A 19,292-nucleotide genomic window follows, 5' to 3' on the forward strand; every position below is an offset into this window, starting at 1 on the left:
CTCATAAATAATTTTTACAAGCTATCAAGCCTTCTACACTGGAAGCAGACTCGAAAATTCTGCTGCAACCCCCTCTAGTTACACACAGATGACACTGTTGCAACTGTCACCTAAATACCTATTCAGTTGTCTGGGGAAACCAAAGGAGGTGCTATTCATATAAACATTAAAAAACTTGATCCTTCATGTAGGATGTTACAAGTTTTTGCAGTTTTTGCAAACACACTTACCAATCATTATCATCAGGTTGTAGGATTACTGCATTTTGAGGTTTCCAGAAACCCAGAACATCATTGTTACCACACAGTGCAATAACCTCCCCTGCAAAGACAAGATCATATTTAATCATATGAAAAATGCAAAAAAATAAAATAAAACACACAAGAGAAATAATAGTTCTGTCTAGATAACATTATAATTTCTAATCATCATAATCATTCAGAAAGCTTAAAAAGGTTTGACTTTGAGGTGTTTTAAGTCAGTATTGATGAATAGTGATAAGCAAATCTGTCCCTTCACGAAACGCATTTGTCCGCGCAACAAATTTTTCTGCAGCGAATTTTCACGTAAGTTTCGCTAAACAATTCGCCAATGGCAAAATGCGGAAATTTGCTGTGAATCCATGCCTGGGGAGAAAATTCACTCATCACTATTGATGAAACCATACAGAAAAGTGTTTTAATAGGGTTTAGATTTTAAGAATTTAAGCCTTGCTTTAACTTTCTGGCTTAAATGGAGGCACTGCAATCCTAGTGATATATTGTACCTTATGATCGATACATGAGCATTTTTACAATTCATACGTGATACTGTCGGACTACAGGTCCCAGCATGCTCTAAACACTGATCTGGGGCAATCTGGAAGTAGTAGTCCTGCCATATGTTGGTGGAACAACACTGGTGGCCACATACCTGTATGGCCTCTTGTATGGTATCCGTCAGTTTAGCCTAGGAGTTGAATGGTCCTCATACCATAGGGCAGAGATCCCCAACCTTATTTTACCTGTGAGCCACATTCAAATGTGAAAAGAGTTGGGGAGCAATAAAAGCATGAAAAATATTCCCAGAGGTGCCAAATAAGGGCTGTTCGGTAGCCGCTATGTGGACTCGCAGCCTACAGGAGGCAGGTTTTGGAGGGACCAAAACTTGCCTCCGAGACAGGAATTCAAAAATAAGCTCCTGCTTTGAGGCCACTGGGAGCAACATACAAGAGGTTGGTGAGCTACATGTCGCCCCAAAGCCACTGGTTGGGGATCACTGCCATAGGGGTTGAACCATGTATGGCCACCTTTACATTCTCTATACAGTTAGGAGTACCAAAGGTTTTTTTTTCTTTTTTTAGGGATGCACTAAACTCACTCACTTGTTCTGAACCCACCATGATGTATTCAGCCGACCCCCGAAGAGTCCAAATCCGAATTTACATATGCAAATGAGAATAATTCAGGGGGTGGCAAATCAGCAATTTAACTGACTGAGCCCCCAAAGCAAAATCCAGGATTTGCTGTATCCCTACTTATTCCCAGCTTCATATTAGTAGATTTTATTTATTGAAGCCATCATATTTAACAACAGGGTCTTCCCTGCAATAGCAGCCCTGAAACTAACTCAACCTTTATACAAGCAATACACAAAGTGGTTTTATATTTATAAACAAAGAACCAATATGACTAAGGCCATAGCTTAAATAGCACAAAGTAAGCAGTGCAAGGGGGCTCTAAACAGAACAGCATGCTTGGAATGCCTCTAAGGGCAATTTAGGTGTATACATAGCTTGACATCAGCAAGATCAAGTCACTAGAGGCAGAACGCTTGGCTGAGTGCAATTGCTTTGGCTGGCAGATTGCATAAGATGAAGTAACTGTTATAGTAAATTTTTTTTCCAAAATCCATCTGACAGGGACATAGCCTAGTGTCACATATCTGACACGTAGAATCACTAAAATAAAAAAGCAGAAAAAGCTATTTTTAGGTGTGTTTAAGATAAAGTAACTGTTACATATATATATATATGTTAAGGATATTTTTTAGCCCATTTTTTCATTAACTACAGACTGTAGGAATGAAAACATTTGAAGGATAAGAGGGGAGGGGGATCATAGCGTGCCTTGGAGCAAACATTCAGTGCGAGGTGACAGGAAGGCTACTGCGTCAACAAATGCTTAGGTAAATATCGACGCTTTAAATAACATGTGCTCCATTCGGGTAACAGTAAGCAATCCTTCACGTGGCAAGGCAGGGGGAGGAAGATGCTCCATGATGGAAGAATTCTCACATGATTGCGGTTTCATATACCACTAATCCAAATATTTACACGCAGTTATCACCTAACATTTTGGGATTATTTTGTCCTTCGTTTTGCCAAAAGTTACTTTTAAAAACAATTCGTTTTTTAAAGTGACAGTTTACCTTAAAAATTAATTTTATTATGATGTAGACAGCAGAGTCCTAGGAAAATTCACAATTTGTGTTAATTTTCTATGTCTTTTTAATTATTATTATATTATTATTATTATATTTAACTTTTCTCCAACTCTCAGGTCGCCAAACAAGCTAATCTTTTTAATGTTTAGCCCTCAGGCTACAGGGCACCAGGATGATGACTGCATTAAAAATTAAAAAAAAAATTGGCTTAGAAGAAATCCATTTATACATACCAGAAGTAAAGGTGGCCATACACAGGCAGTTAAAAGCAGAGTTAAAACTGTATTGGCCCATGTATGGGGGTCTCAGACAGATATCTGGTCAAAAATCAGAAAAGGTGTCGATCAGGCAGGTTTGATTTTCCTGTTGGATCATAGACCAGATCTGCCAATTGATGCAGTCCTCGATCCAATGGACTAAATAGCAGCAGTTATGATCCGATCGTTTGGCCTGATCAACCCAATATAACCTACCTCAAGGTGGCCATACCAGCTCGTTTTGTGACATATTTCAATGTATGGCCACCTTAAGTTTAAAAGTGAACTTATAAACCTTACTAGCACCACAAAGAGAAAGAGTGGTAGATTGGCCTGATAGGAAGGTGGACTGGATCAGTGGTATTGCTCGTCACAGATTCAAAAAAACCTGGATTTGATGCCCATTGGTCATGTGTGGGTCCATTCGACCCAAGCTGGTTGATGGTCTGACACACCATCACAATCTGTAGGTGCTTACTTTACCCCATCTAAACTAGAGGATATCTCTTTGCACCATCACCCTCTCTACCCAATTGATGCTCTCCTCTACCCGTTAGGGCACCAGCACAGGGAGATTTGTCACCCATGGTAAATCTAGGCTACCAAGGGTGACAAATCTGTGACAGTACCCTTACCCAGTCTGCCAAAGAGCTGCTCTTCCTCAATCAACATTTCCAGATTCTCTCTAACTGACTACGCCACCAGCGGTCCCATTGTAGACTGACCAAACTGCAAAACACCCCCTCTCCAAAAATTTGAGACTGGCTATTAGTTACTTGTCTAACCTTATACTGAGTCCCTTTAGGTACAGCGAAATAACTTGATAACATTTTCCCACCCTCCCCGCCTTTTCTTCTCTTCCGTTCAAAGAGCAGAATGTAGATTTACTTAATGCGCAAGGTGCAACAGCCTTTTATTTACGGCTACAGGTTAATGTCAGTAACTGTCATACTGCTAACTGCATATCAGTTAAAAAAGTATTTATTATACTTTATTTATATAGCACTTACATATTTAAGATGCACTTTATAGAGCATCAAATGTACCATAAATTTCTTGTTCTCATTCTCTCCATAGCTGTGATAAAATTGCAGATATTGCTATCCCCCTTTTTACTTCATTTTTTTTTAAATTCTTTAAATGATTTACTGCCATCTTCTGCCTCTTTGCAGGTTTTAAATGGGGTCAGTGACACTAAAAACTTTGACGTCAAAAACAATTTAATTTACTGGTACTTAATAGTAACTTATTATTATTACTGCCTACAGACTAATGTGTGGATATCAAAGAATTCTGGAAAGCGTAAGATCTTGTGATTTATCAAAACACAAGTTCGAATCCCGAATGGGAAAAATTCGGATTGGAAACGAAAATTTCTGAAGTTCGCAAATATCTCGAAAATGCTTACAAAAAAATCGTATTAGTCACGACAATATCGTATTGGCGAAAGTCACAAAATTTTCGTACCGAACGATTGTTAACAGCGGCAAAACCAATCCGAATTTTTTGCATTCGAAAAAGTCGCTCAAGTCTTGCGAGTCTTTTTCTGCGATTTCCCGAAATTGCCCCGCCGCATCTGCCATCCCGCCGGCGACTTACATGTTCGCCGGTGGGATGGTAGGGGGAAGGCAACTCGGGGAGATTAGTCGCCCGCGAACAGGGAGTTTTGTCGCGGGCGACTAATCTCCCCGTGTGCCAGAGCCCCAAAGCATTATAAATTAATTAATTAATTCAGTGTTTTAGGAATTAACCACCGAATCTATCAGTGAATAGCAAGAAGAAAACAAATGCACTCAAGAAGGGAACCAAATGGGCCACAGTAAATAAACAAATCCAAGGTTTACCCAAGCTCACCCTTTCTTTACATCTGTGTCACCCTTTGCTTATCAAAATTCAACAGAAAAAAGGTCAACAGTAATGATAAGAATAAGTATTTACTCAGCATCAGTGACTTCAGGCGACAGGGAGTAGCCAGACAACTGTTACTAAGCAAGAAATACATGAACATTAAGAACAAATGCATTTGTTAATGGAACACTGAGTCCAGAGTGTGTATATAGTCTGCTATATTTCATGGGATAAGATTATCATAAATTTATTTTTTCACTATATTTTTATTTAATTGTTATGCACTTCATATTAGTGCTGGCCAATTTTATGTTTCTGTACTTAATTTTTATATAAAAAGGTGTGTTTTTAACTGCCTTGGAGACATGCCACTAGGCTTTTCTGATTGTGACTATGTGTATATTCTGCCCTCCCTATGCTGCCTGTGTTGTGCCATACTCTCCCCCTATGCTGCCTGTGTTGTGCCATACTCTGCCCCCCTATGCTGCCTGTGTGTGCCATACTGTGCCCTCCCTATGTGTGCCATACTGTGCCCTCCCTATGCTACCTGTGTGTGCGCCATACTGTGCCATCCCTATGCTGCCTGTGTGTGCCATACTGTGCCATCCCTATGCTGCCTGTGTGTGCCATACTCTGCCCTCCCTATGCTGCCTGTGTGTGCCATACTCTGCCCTCCCTATGCTGCCTGTGTGTGCCATACTCTGCCTGCCCTATACTGCCTGGTTGAGCCATACTCTGCCTGCCCTATGCTGCCTGTGTTGTGCCATACTCTGCCCTCCCTATGCTGCCTGTGTGTGCCATACTCTGCCCTCCCTATGCTGCCTGTGTGTGCCATACTCTACCCTCCCTATGCTGCCTGTGTGTGCCATACTCTGCCTGCCCTATACTGCCTGGGTGAGCCATACCCTGCTTGCCCTATGCTGCCTGTGGGAGGTCAAGCAGGCAGGGGTTGGTTCTGGAAGTTTGTTAGCATTTGGAAATAGTCATTATATGGTCCCTAAGGTGTGAAATTACATGCTGGGGATTGCTGTGCTATCCACAGGGGAGGAAGCGGCGGCATATTGATTTATGGGTGTGTCTTAATATAATTATTTTTTTACATCCCTCACAGCCCTCGTAGGCTAGAAAAATTCCAGCCCTCTTTACCACAGAAGTTGGACAGTACTGCCCTAAGCCATGATCATCACCTAAAAAACAGGGCTCCACTTTACATTTTAAATGGCAAACATTAAGCTTAGTCCCACACAATAGCTGTGCTTGTCAATGAATTTTGTGGCACCCAGTCAGCTTTTAAAAACTAACATATTTTCTTTTTACTTAATCTGGCCCCAAGAAACATGGTGTATTGGATAACAATTGATCTTCATAAAAGAAATGGACAGCATTGCTTTAAGCTGCACTTTACCTAAATGGCACTTCAAAGCCTAATATTACCTCCCTCACACAGTTGCTCCTAGCAGTGGAATGTTGTCATGCAGTACAAACCTTATCATGGGTACTGGCTGTTACCCCTGGATTAGATGGCTCTGGTTCTAGTTACACTTGCTCTTCTCTTGTTTATTTGTAGAGAAGAACAGGGGTAAATTTAGCCTCTTGGAAATTAATGAGCTTGTACCACAGCATGCACTTCATTGACACAGAAATGTGACTCACTAATGTAAATCAATCAGTACCAGTCTGGCTTCTGCAACACACAGGGCATTACAGATGCACCATACCTGCCATTTAAAGCTTCTCTAGCACTTTATAGCTGAAGTTCCCATTTGTATTGTTTAGCAGTAGCAAAAGGTTTTAGAGCTGTAACCACAAGCCTGAGTAGTGTGAATACACTATTAAGCTGTCAATCATAGTGTTTTGTTATGCTTGTGTTCCATAACTACTCATTACCATCCCACCTGTTCTCCTAGCACAGCCTGGGTCCAGAGGCTCTGCAAAAGGATTATATGGCTCAACAGTATTCATTTGTCAAACCTCCAATTGTCTGTTGATGAAAATGGCCCTAGTGTACTGTGTGAATGTGATAGGAGCATTAGAATGTAAGCTTCACTGGGGGCACAGAGTGACATGAATGATGCATAATCTCTGTAAAGTGATGAGTAAATGTTTTGGAGCTACATAAAGATGCTTTCTTGTATTGCAATTATGAAGTGTCAGCTTCTTAGTGTAGGAAAAGGTTGAGAAAGGCAGTCAATTGAGAGAACCTAGACTAGAGATGAAGGTTGTATTACGAAGTTAGGGGCAGTGAAAGAAAGTATTGCAAAATGAAATGTGAATCTAAAGCAGTGTACGGATGTAACAGAACAAAATAAGTATAAGGCAATGTATTGGGAGAAGGCTGAGAATTAGGCTACTTATCTGTTTCCAATAACAGTTAAATGCAATACGCTGACCTGTTCTTTGATGTTCTGACTAAAATGGCAGACTATATCCATGAGGGTGGGACCTGCACACAATGTTCCTGAGTCTGGCCACAAATAAACGTCACCCTAGTGATAGCACACGGGGAGATAAGTCATTAATGATAAATCTGCTCTACTGCAGATGATAAGTCACTGGTGATACATCATATGTGTCACCTCGCAAGGAAACTTTGGGTGACTGCAATAAAACTAAGCAACAAGTATGCTTTCCCACCAGTGATTTACATTTTTGCTAGTGGGAAAGAATTTTCGGAAGACTAGTTGCTTGTAGAAGCACAGATTTATCACAAGCTACAAATCACCCCGTGTACCATGGCCCTTACATGTGTATGGTCAAACTGCATTCAGTGGAAAAGCAGGAATATACTAATCAGCGCAATTCCAAGTGGCTCATGATCCAATACACTCACCAAAAATTAGGTCACCAGGCCCTTGTTTTTGAGCTAACGGACTTTTGTAACTGGTTATTTTAAGAGGCCAAACATGACCAAATCCAATAAATGCTACAAAGGCATGTGCATTTGTGGCCAGTTTAAGGCTTTTGTGCCATGTAGCAGAAAGCAGATAATCTCTCGAGGCAAATTCGGCGATTTCCGCAAATCGCGCCGCCGCGTATGCCATCCCACCGGCGATTTACATTTTCGCCAGTGGGATGTCATATCGGGGAGATTAGTCGCCCGCAACAAGGGTGATTTGTTGCAGGAGACTAAACTCCCTCGTGTGCCAGAGCCCTTAATCGACATAATTAAGAAGCTTCCCGAACACTGTTTACACCCCACAATTAATCTTCTATAGTAGTGGTGACTAACCTCCTCAAATTCTTTCCTACTAGCGAAAATGTCAATTGCCGGTAGGAAACCTTATGTTTGCTTCGGCTTTCCGAAGTCGCCCAAAGTTGCCTTGGAAGGAAAAATCTTTGGCCAACTTTGAAAACCCATATGTTTTCCTACCAGTGGCTTACATTCTCACCGGTAGGAAAGCATTCGAAAAAATTAGTTGCCACCACTAGGAGATTAATCACAGGTTGACTAATCTCATTTTGTCACTGCCCCAATGCCTACAATCACAACTTGTAAGTCTTTCTTGTGTATTGGATCTGCCAGCTTTAATGTTTCTGCAAAATACTCTACTCCAGTTTACTTGTACAAGAAATGTAATTGCTATTTAAACTTGGTTGTACAACAGAGACCCAGAGGCCACCCCTTTAGATTTGAGGAACTGAGCTTTTATTTCATGCTGTAAAAACAGTTCTTCCAAAGCAATTACAATATAATGTACTCTCGCCCTGCACTTAAACAGTGTGTTTGCTTCAGAAAGCCTACTAGAGTTTATATAAAGAAGCGGCCATGGGGGCAGCCATTCAAGCTGGGAAAAAAGGAGAAAAGGTATGGCTAAACAGCAGTTTCATTACATAAAATATAGCAGTGTTTCTGAAGCAAACACAGAACAGAGGTGCTACTGTTCCTTTAAGAAAGGCTTGGAAGACTTCTAGAACAAGCATAATATCCAAGGCTATTGTGATCTTATACAGCTGTTTTAGTATAGGTTTCTGTACGTATGCATGGGTGTATAATGCTTTGGAGGTAATTTTGAAGAATTGAACATGATGAATTCTGTATAACCTAAACATTTTAAATAAACAAATGAATACATTTTATTGCCAACCTTGCCCAATGAGCAAATCTTTTAGTGTACACCCACCTTAAGGCTGATGTCCCACAGAGCGGTTTAGTCGCCTGTGATAGATTTCTGCTATCGTGAGCAACTAACCGCTCTATATCAGCCATAGACTACCAGTCGCAAGCAATGCCTCTGGCACTAATAGTGGCACACCTGCTCATTAAACACAGTAGCAAGCAAGTCTATGCCCACTGTGTGTTTGATTGTGATAAGGATCTTATAGTGTAAGCTCCGCTGAATAGGGACTGATGTAAATAATGTATAAGCTTAGTAAAGTTCTGCAGAATGTGTGCTGGAAACTCAAATAAAGATTAATAACAACAACACACTACTGAGTACGTCCCACAAGGTATAGATATAGGATCCCTTATCCGGAAACCCATTATCCAGAAAGTTCCCAATTACAGAAAGACCATCTCCCATAGACTACATTTTAAAGAAATTATTCTAATTTTTAGAAATGATCTACTTTTTCTCTGTAGTATAAAAACAGTACCTTATACTTGATCCAAACTAAGATTTAATTAAACCTTATCGGATGGAAAAGAATCCTATTGGGTTTATTTAATGGTTAAATGATTCCCTTTTCTCTGTAATAATAAAACAGTACCTGTACTTGATCCCAACTAAGATTTAATTACCCCTTATTGGGGGCAGAACAGCCCTATTGGGTTTATTTCATGGTTAAATGATTCCCTTTTCTCTGTAATAATAAAACAGTACCTGTACTTGATCCCAACTAAGATATAATTACCCCTTATTGGGGGCAGAACAGCCCTATTGGGTTTATTTCATGGTTAAATGATTCCCTTTTCTCTGTAATAATAAAACAGTACCTGTACTTGATCCCAACTAAGATATTATTAATCCTTATTGAATGCAAAACAATCTTATTGGGTTTATGTTTTATTGATTTTTTACTAGACTTAAGGTATGAAGATCCAAATTACGGAAAGACCCCTTATCCGGAATATCCTTGGTCCCGAACATTCTGGATAACGGGTCCTATACCTGTAGTGCTACTGCTAACAACATCCATAAGTATATATTAAATATTGTTCCCATAAGTAAACTCTACTGTACATAACAGATATATGCAATTAAATGTCTAATATGATGTAGAATCAACTATATACATTTTTGGTAACCGGAGATATAACTTATATGTTATACACATGTTATAATTGGAAAATAATAGAAGTCCCCACAGAGTTCCATGGTCTTTTATCCAGTGCTTATACAGGTTATGGAACTCTAAGGGGACTTCAGATAAACACATAACACACAACTGGGGATAAAATATAATATTATATATATATTTTTCTTTACAATAGACAGTGTTTAAGTGAGTCGGATGACCAAATGACATCTCTAAGCCCCTTTCTTACCGATATATAAAATGAGGGAAATTACCTGGCAGTGTTGTTCCGCGGACCTGGAAAGTGACTCGCACAGCTGACATTTCCCCAGGCTCCGTATGGCTTTTCCTAGTTCCCTAGAAGGAGAAGTGAGAGGGGACTATGAGGCGGAATATTGCGCTAGTGGTGCGGCTCCATGCAGTGACAGCCGGCTGCTGACTAGGAATGGCTTATGAGAGAGGCGCTGTGACACCTCATGGGACCAACTTATCCCCCCCCCCCTCCCCTCAGCCGCCCGAGTATCACCTGCCTGTGCCGCCACTCTTAATCCAACTCAAAAGGAGCCACCACCGCCGCCATCCGGACACCGAGTGGTTAAAGCATCACAGGAGCGCCCGCAGCTGGTTTAGACCGGCTCTAGCGGAATGACATCATTGGGTACCGTACCGTAACCGCACTTATGACATCATCTCGTCAGCCGCGCTTTTGGCTTCCCTGGTTTTCCGGCGCATTTAGAATTCGAATTCCTTTCCAGTCATCTTCCCGTGTCTCGATAACGCGGAAACTTTCTGTTCGGCGGTTGCCGGTGAGTGACTTACGCGCTGACAGTGCCAGCATACCACGCCGAACTTGTAGTATAATACAGCGGTCCTGGGAATTGAAGTTCCGCCGCGCTGATCTAACCTAGCCGAGGGCGCCGGAAAGACTACAACTCCCAGGTTCCCTTGCGCCGGCTTGGAAGCTAATAACTCAAGGTATAGTATTTCCAGTTGGTGCGCGTCCCACGGGTTTCTGGCGACTTTTTGTCAACAACAGCTGCGCATCCCTATGCCAGGCACCGGAACGCATAGAGACTAGTGCCTCAGCGCTGTGACACCCCCTGGCAGAGGGAGGGGACAAGGGTGGCAGCTAGGGGAGGTCGCCCAAGGACAGCCTGTTCCTGGAAACCCGTTGTTGTGTTGTGGGTCCGGATGGGCAGATCTACAGCGATACACTGACGTCAGAAGTGGGGGCAGAATTGGCTTCCTGGCACCTACTGTACCATTTGGGCAGGTACAAAAGCGCTTCTAAAATAAACAGAACCCCCTTTTTTTTTTATTCTGTTGACGAATTATCATTTATTCAGAACTTTAAGGTGGGTTTTGTCCTGCTTTTCCCTTGCATAAGATCAAACTGAAGGGTACATTTTTGAGTGCAGTGCAAAGTGCTCACAATTGATACTTATTTCAATGGTACTTGTGTACATACGTGGCACCTGTGTACATACGTGGCACCTGTGTGCATACGTGGCACCTGTGTGCATACGTGGCACCTGTGTGCATACGTGGCACCTGTGTGCATACGTGGCACCTGTGTGCATACGTGGCACTTGTGTACATACATGGTACTTGTGTATGTACATGGCCCTTGCAACCTTCAGCAGTCGCCAAAGCGCCCAGTCAGCCTGCTGTAAAGAACTGCATGCACAAGCGCAAGCTGAACCCTGGAATTTACACCATCCTCAACCTGCCCAGAATCCAGGGTCCCTTATGGTCTTATGTCCAAAGCTACAAGTGACTAATGCCACTATTACGGCTGCATACAGGGTACTTTCTGTTATGCTGGAATTGTGTGAAAACAAAATGTTGATTTGCACATAAAAATGGCACTTTGCACTGTGTTCATAAATGAGACCTCTTGTGTCCGGAGGCCACATTATTATTTAAATGATGTCACAGAGCTATTAATCAATCCCATTGCCTGAGGTAGATGTTATTTCAGTCCTGGATTTTATTCATCCTAATTTCCTCTTCCCTCTAAATGGCAATTTGAAATAATGTCTCGAAAATACCAAGAGTGGATCATTATCTCCTTGTGACATGGGGTTGGTTGACACCTTTGTAGGATGTCATACAAAGAGGGTAGTGCCTTGGACATGCAGGATGCCATAAACATTTCATGGGGGGGCCTAGAGAACTTGAATAGCCATACACATATGTATTCTGCAGTGTTGACAATATACATGATATGACTTTCTGGTTTAGGGTAGCCAGTGAGGGCATTTTCCCAGTGCCAGTACTACTATCATAAGGACTTCTGGAGGCAAAGGTAAATATTAGCAGCTTTTAGTCTGTGCAATTTTCTGGCTGGAGTATTGTGGGTTAGGTATACTTGAATTCTATATTTTTTCCTGTAGATTGAGGCCCTATTTCTTTCTGCTGTGCTCATTGCCCTGATGTCACCCATCAGTAAAGGACAGGTATGGGATCCATTATCAGAAACTGTTATCCAGAAAGGTCCAAATTATTGAAAGGCTCTCTCCCATAGACTCTGTTTTGAAAGACATGTAAATCCACCACAAAAAATGTTATCAGTGAGCAGCTTCTTTGAAATCTTTAAATACTGCTAGTCCTGTTGTTGAAAGGTGTTGCAGCATCCCCTTAATCAGGTTTCACGTGGGGCATATTGTCAGCCTGCATATAAGCGCAGGCTGATAATCTGCCTGTACACTAAATGCAGGCACACACAGCCAATATCTGCCAACAGTTGTAAGACTTGCCGTTTGTTGGCAAATATCGGCTGTGTATGCCTACAACGCTTCCTTCTCCTACTTTAATCCACTCGGCCCCTTTACTTTGGCTCTTGGCTAACTGAGCATGCTTAGTTCTTTCCAACTCAGGTTACCAAACACACCCTCCAGTCTAGCAGACAATGAAGAGATAGCACTGCTGGTTTTTCATAGAAAAGCTGCTCTAGCTGGAGAAACATGTTTTTTCTCCTACATCCTGCAGGTGTAAACAGGGCTGTAGCGTCGGTACATAAATCCTTCGACTCCTCAGTTTATGGTACCTCTGACTGACTCCAGGTACCCAAAATTGCTTCCAACTCTGATTCTGACTGAACGACCAACTGACTCCTGGCAGTGCTATGGAGTCCGTACATAAATCCTTCAACTGACTCCAGTTGAAGCAGCTATTTGTTTTAGGAAAATGTGATGGTGCTGGCAAGCAGAGGGCATATATGCAGTACAAATGGTGTGGTTTGGGTGTTTGTTTGGTAATAAAAACTGATTTCCTTTTTCTTTGTAATAATAAAATAGTACCTTGTACTTGATGAACCTAACTAAGATATAAGTAGTCCTTACTGGAGGCAAAACAATCTTATTGGGTTTATTTACTGTTTAAATGATCTTTTAGTTGATTAAAGTATGAAGATACAAATTACAGAAAGACCCCTTATCCAGAAGCCCCCAGGTCCCAAGCAATTCTGGATAGTAGGTCCCATACCTGTACAGTTATAGGGGGCCTATGAATATTGTTTACTCTTTATTTATCTCATAGATGGGTGCAAATGTTGCACTCCAAAGGAAAAAGTGGTTTTGTGTCCATGGGTGTGCATAATAAGCCTGGTTTAGGCTAACTGTTTAATAAAGATTAGGGTGCATTCACTTAACCTGACGCACAAAGCAAAGTGCACTTTTAGATGCAATCTCCATGTTTTTTTCCCAGAATTCATGCTTCATTGCGCACACAATGAGGCCAAAATTGAATCACATGGTGGCCAAAGGGATTTTCCTCTTTAGGGCTGTGACAGTCGCGGGCGACTTATCTCCCCGAAATGCCATCCCACCTGCTAGAATGTAAATCGCTGGTGGGATGGCATACATGGATAATCACCACGTATGCCATCCCACCATTCTAGCCGGTGGGATGGCATTTCGGGGAGATTAATCACCCGCGACAAGGGAGATTTGGCGGGTGGCGACTAATCTCCCCGTCTGTCACAGCCCTTACCCAGTTGATATCTGATTAAGCCTCAGTCAGGCATTGTCAGGGTTATCTTTTTTTGGCCCATAACGAAGCAGTAGGCTGCTGACTCAAGGTCCAATTTTGTTTTACCTAAGGATAAGGCCTAGGACTAGACGGATTGTCAGCCTGCATGTAATTGAGCCTGCACCCGGAATTACTGAATCCACCAGGGTGCAGGCACATGCAGCCAATATCCGCCAACTAATGCGAGAATTTGCATTTGTTGGCTGATATCGGCTGAGCTTGCCTGCACCCGGAAGCACTGAATCCACAATTAGAAGATTTTTTAAGCGTACAGGCGGCACTTATACACAGGCTGACAATCCCTCTTGTGGGGCCTTACCAAAGCAGAAGTATGGTAAAGCAATAAACAGTATATCTGGGAAGAAAGAATCAAGCAGAACTAGCTTGTAAATCATGTCAAGTGTGACAAAGAGCCTATGGGTTTTAAAATATGTTGTGTAATTAATCACCATATAACTATTAGTTCTGCTTTTTTTTTCCCTAGATACGCTGTTTATTGCTGAGTGTACTTGGAGAGCCTATGTGTAGTCACCTTGTGAATTAGTATTAGTGGTACAGACATAGGTGGGTATTAGCAAATTAAAATGCCTTCTGTCTGCCCTTAAAGTGTTCTATTGTTTTCACTCTTTTGGAAATATTCTCTGCTGTCAGCACTCACATGTCTTCATCTTGGGTGTTTATTAGATATTTTTTATTTAAAAAATACTTAAAGGGGATTGTTCTCTTTAAATTAGTTTTTATTTTTATGTGAAACGATAAAAGTTTGCAATTGGTCTTCCCTTTTTATTATGCGTGGCTTTTGAATTAAATAGCTTTTTGTTTAGCAGCTCTCCAGTTTGGAATTTTTAGCAGGTATCTGGTTCCTGGGGTACAATTTATTCTAGCAACCAGGCAGTGGTGTGAATGAGCAATTGGAAATTGTATAGGAAAAGCCTGAATAGAAAGATAAGTAATAAAAAATAACAATTAAACTATAAGTTTACCGAGCGATAGTATTTTGACTTCCGGGGTCAGTGACCCCCCCCCCTCCTTTAAAAGCTGGAACAAGGTAGAAGGTGAAGGCAAATAATTAAATAATTAAGGAACCATAAAATGAAGTCCAACCAAAAAGTTGCAAAGAATTGTCCATTCTATAACAAGGCAGTAAAAATATAGCCACTGTACTGGTTCATTTTATAGGTGCTGTCATGTTTAGAGGGAATAATCAATTATGCAGGATGACCCATGGTAGCGTCCCAATTTTTGAGACCCAGACCCACAACCCGCATTTTTACTTTTATTTAAACCTGACCCGTCCTGCCACAGCTTATCTGCAACCACTACCTGACCGACCCACTGACCACCATTAAACAGGAAGAGTAGTTGTTGCAAACTAGAAGTGACATCATCAGAAGTGGTTGTGGGTAACCCGCGGGTACCCAACCTGTGGCAGACTCTAACCCATAATACCACTGTGTCACAGCCCTAATGCTTGCATGATCTGTATATAACTCGGGGTTTTTATGCTGCCTTGGATTGTGGGGCAGTAAGTGTGCCCCTGCCTATGCCACACATTCAGTTCGATGCATGAGAGGAAACAATCTACCGATATAGATACTAAATGACCTTTAGCAATAGGTTTTATCATTTTGTGCCACGTCTACAAATGCACAATCTCTCTCTCTTTTTTTAGTAGAGAACCTATTAGCATCTAACATTTTTATTGGTGCAGTGTTATCAATTGGCCTCACTTTGGGCTGGGTTGAAGGTTGCCCACACATTGGGCTGGGTTGAAGGTTATGTGTTTTCACTTGAGAAGTCAGCATCCTCTGTATTACAGGCACATACACACACACAAGCTGGTTTAGTGGGAGAGTTGAGTAGGTGTTAGTTATGTGTTAACTAAGCCAGGTGCCACACACCCCCTGTATATAAACGGATGGGGACATTTCCTCTTTCTTTGTTGTGGAGACAATAACGTCTAGAACCATGAGAAGAATACACTAATGCAGTGTTTCTCGGAACTGTAGGCTTACAGGGGAACAATTCTTGACTGCTGCTAACACTAGGCACTATGGTTAAGATCTGCTGGGTCCACCGTGCCATGTATTGCTGGTGCTGGGTCCACCGTGCCATGTATTGCTGGTGCTGGGTCCACCGTGCCATGTATTGCTGGTGCTGGGTCCACCGTGCCATATACTGCTGGTGCAGGGGCCACCGTGCCATATATTGCTGGTGCAGGGGCCACCGTGCCATATATTGCTGGTGCTGGGGCCACCGTGCCATATATTGCTGGTGCTGGGGCCACCGTGCCATATATTGCTGGTGCTGGGGCCACCGTGCCATATATTGCTGGTGCTGGGGCCACCGTGCCATATATTGCTGGTGCTGGGGCCACCGTGCCATATATTGCTGGTGCTGGGGCCACCGTGCCATATATTGCTGGTGCTGGGGCCACCGTGCCATATATTGCTGGTGCTGGGGCCACCGTGCCATATATTGCTGGTGCTGGGGCCACCGTGCCATATATTGCTGGTGCCACCGTGCCATATATTGCTGGTGCTGGGGCCACCGTGCCATATATTGCTGGTGCTGGGGCCACCGTGCCATATATTGCTAGTGCTGGAGCCACTATGATCTGTGTTTCTGGAATGTTTTGTCATTCTGCCTGTTAATGCAAACATTTCCAGGGTTTCAGGATAGCAGATACAATAATTGTATTGAGATATTAAGATGGAGAATTGTGTGGTTATGAATTCCAGCTCTGGTCAGGCAGTGGCAGTTATGTTGAACCCTGTTCCAAAATCTAAAAGGTTAACTTTCATAGGATTATTCTATGCATGGGATTAACCAAATCTGCAGTCACAATGGTAATTATATATCCTTATAGTTATGCAACGTGTTTTTGTAAATGCCTTAATCAGGTGCTCATGCCGAACAGGCAAGTGCTGCAAATAGTTTTCTTTATTAAAGGGATAGTGACACCTTTATACAACTCATTGTGTCATTCCTAGGATATGATTTTCTGAGGAGGCCAGAAATTCCTGGTCCAAGTCACTAAAAAGATCTTAGAAAGTCAAGTTGCTTTTTAGCACTGCTTAACCAACAGAAACGTGGCAACAGAAAATACGCCTTGTTTGCCTTGAACCTAAGGCTGATGCCACACCAGGCGTAGGGCTGATTTTTTCGGCAAGCGGAAAAACGCTTGCCGAAAATTCAGCCCTACGCCTGCTACTTGTGCCTGCACCCGAATGAATGGGATACGCTCGGGTGAAGGCACAAGTAGCCGATATACGCATGAAAACGCGAGAGAATGCAAAGTCTCGCGTTTTCATGCGTATATCGGCTACTTGTGCCTTCACCCGAGCGTATTCCATTCATTCGGGTGCAGGCACAAGTAGCAGGCGTAGGGCTGAATTTTCGGCAAGCGTTTTTCCGCTTGCCGAAAAAATCAGCCCTACGCCTGGTGTGGCATCAGCCTAATACCATTGTACTATAAACTGAACTTGCTTCCTGCAAATATTGGCCCTATGGCTCTAAGGCTGATGCCACACGTAGCGTTTTTACGCTGCGTATTTTCGGCGGCTGAAAAACGCCTGATATCATCATCCATAGAAATAACTTGAAAAGACTCGAGGCAAACCACACAAAGCGTAAATACGCTAGAAACCGCCTTAGCACGGATTTTTCAAGCGTAGGCTGAAATACGCCAGTACTTGCAAAGCAAGCTATTCCTATGTATACACAAAGGCAGCTGCCAGACCTAGCGGAAATACGCTGCGTTTTTTGCTATTTCACACTATTAGCACCATGGCAACGGGATTTGCTTACGTCACCAGTACTAGGCTGAAAAACGCCATGTGTGGCTTGTGCGGTGTTTTTAGGCTGAGAAAAAACGCAGCGTAAAAACGCCACGTGTGGCATCAGCCTAATGGAATGCGAATGACAGCCCTATTTGCAGGGGTCATAGTGTGATGGTGTTTCATTGGCATAGTTAGGGTTAATGCACAGAACTTATTAGAGCTGATTTACAAAGATAGGTGCTAAACTGCACCAACACTGTTGCCCATAGCAACCAAGCATATATTTTACTTCATTTTCCAACTGGTAGTAGATCAAAAATAGTTGCTTGTTGCCAATAGCAGTCAGTCAGCAGTGAATCAGCCCTTCTGACTATATTGGTTTTTCTGGCATGGCTGGGTTTAATGCAATGAACAAAGCACATGTACTGTAGTGGTGTTACTGGCATGGCTGGAATTGATACGATGCACAGATCTAATTTTCTGTACCTGAATTACTGCTATGTCTGGGATTAATTGCCTACAATTGCCTGTCTTTAACCTGTATCTCCCCAGCTGTTGTTGCACTGCAGCCAGTAAAACATTGAAATCTGGGTCATTAAATGGTTCTATTAACCCTTTGTGGAAACCACACCCATAAGCAACAAGCCAAACTCAGTGTAGATGAGATGTGTCTGTCACTCTGCAGATGATGCCACTGCGCCACTGTGCTGGTTACTGAGAAATTAAGTGTATATGATGGGGTATTTACAAGTTTATACATTGTTTTTCTTTTTTGCTCATTAAGGTGACTTTTGTGTCTGGGAAAGTGAAAGGGGATCTAAAGACTGGCATAATATTCAAAGTAAATATACAAGTGCCGCCTGTGGAATTGACCTAGGCACTATTTGCTGTTAAAGTGTTTATGCACCATTTGCTATTGACTGTCTGAGATAGAGGTGTTGGCAGTGCCCGGGGGCTTGCCACACGAGCCAGTTGTATATAGCTCGGGGCAGGCAGCCAGCCTTGTGATTGCTTATTACTTAGATCATCTTGGGGCACTAAGGCAAGGGTCAAGCCTGTTGTCAGGGCTTTTCTGGGAAAGGAACAGTGATAACTGCAGACTTAACTTTGCCATACATGTGTTTGACTCATCCTGACTCATGCTTTTCCCATTGCACTGATTTCTATACAAGGGTCAGATTGTCAGAATCAGAGCTGGTCACTCCTCGGCCAGGGGATGACCTGCCCCAAGCCCTCCAATCCAGTGCATCCATGTCCTGTGCCTGGTTGGCCTCATACGGCTGATAGGTGCCACCAGCTGGCAAAATTAGCGCAGCCAACTCTGGTGCACACATGGCTTATTGGGCAATGATGTATTGTTTGGAAACCAAAGCATTTTGTAAGACTAATATATTTCTTTTTCTGGTGCAGGAATATATTTTGGCATGCACCACTGCTGTGCTGGGCATTACAACTGCAGGCAGTGTTATTACATAGATTGTAAGCTTTTTGGGACAGGGAACTTTTTCTTACCCTGTACTGAAATTCCTAGTGTTTTCATATTTATTCTCATTGCTTGTTTTTGCCTTTTTGTGTTTCTACCTTGTAAGCTATATTGCAGTACTATATAAATGAATACAATACACATATGCAAAGTACTGGTTAGTTTCTAGGGGGTCAAGTTATAGTTTTCCATCTTTTACCCCTCAGGTGAACAAATTAGTGCTCTGTA

At 42.3% G+C, this 19,292-nt stretch overlaps 2 protein-coding genes across 10 annotated transcripts in view; one reads left to right on the forward strand and one right to left on the reverse strand.

Annotated features, from left to right (window-relative positions):
* Positions 1–10,775, reverse strand: part of gpcpd1 (glycerophosphocholine phosphodiesterase 1) — a 39,578-nt gene extending 28,803 nt beyond the window's left edge. Inside the window, 3 exon segments of one of the 3 annotated variants that reach the window (NM_001142145.1) lie at positions 231–321; positions 10,043–10,124; positions 10,435–10,775. In NM_001142145.1, the coding sequence (NP_001135617.1) occupies positions 231–321; positions 10,043–10,091 (140 nt within the window). In that variant the 5' untranslated portion in view covers positions 10,092–10,124; positions 10,435–10,775. 3 annotated transcript variants of the gene reach the window in all.
* The window catches only part of LOC105947450, a 63,717-nt gene continuing 54,910 nt past the window's right edge, over positions 10,486–19,292 (forward strand). The window contains exons 1-2 of one of the 7 annotated variants that reach the window (XM_012963857.3): positions 10,655–10,742; positions 12,012–12,075. The gene's annotated coding sequence lies outside the window, so the exon portion shown is untranslated. The other 6 variants (XM_012963854.3, XM_012963858.3, XM_012963855.3 and 3 more) reach the window with 6 other exon arrangements.

The sequence above is a fragment of the Xenopus tropicalis genome, chromosome 5, assembly GCF_000004195.4.
Source record: "Xenopus tropicalis strain Nigerian chromosome 5, UCB_Xtro_10.0, whole genome shotgun sequence".
Taxonomy (NCBI): domain Eukaryota; kingdom Metazoa; phylum Chordata; class Amphibia; order Anura; family Pipidae; genus Xenopus; species Xenopus tropicalis.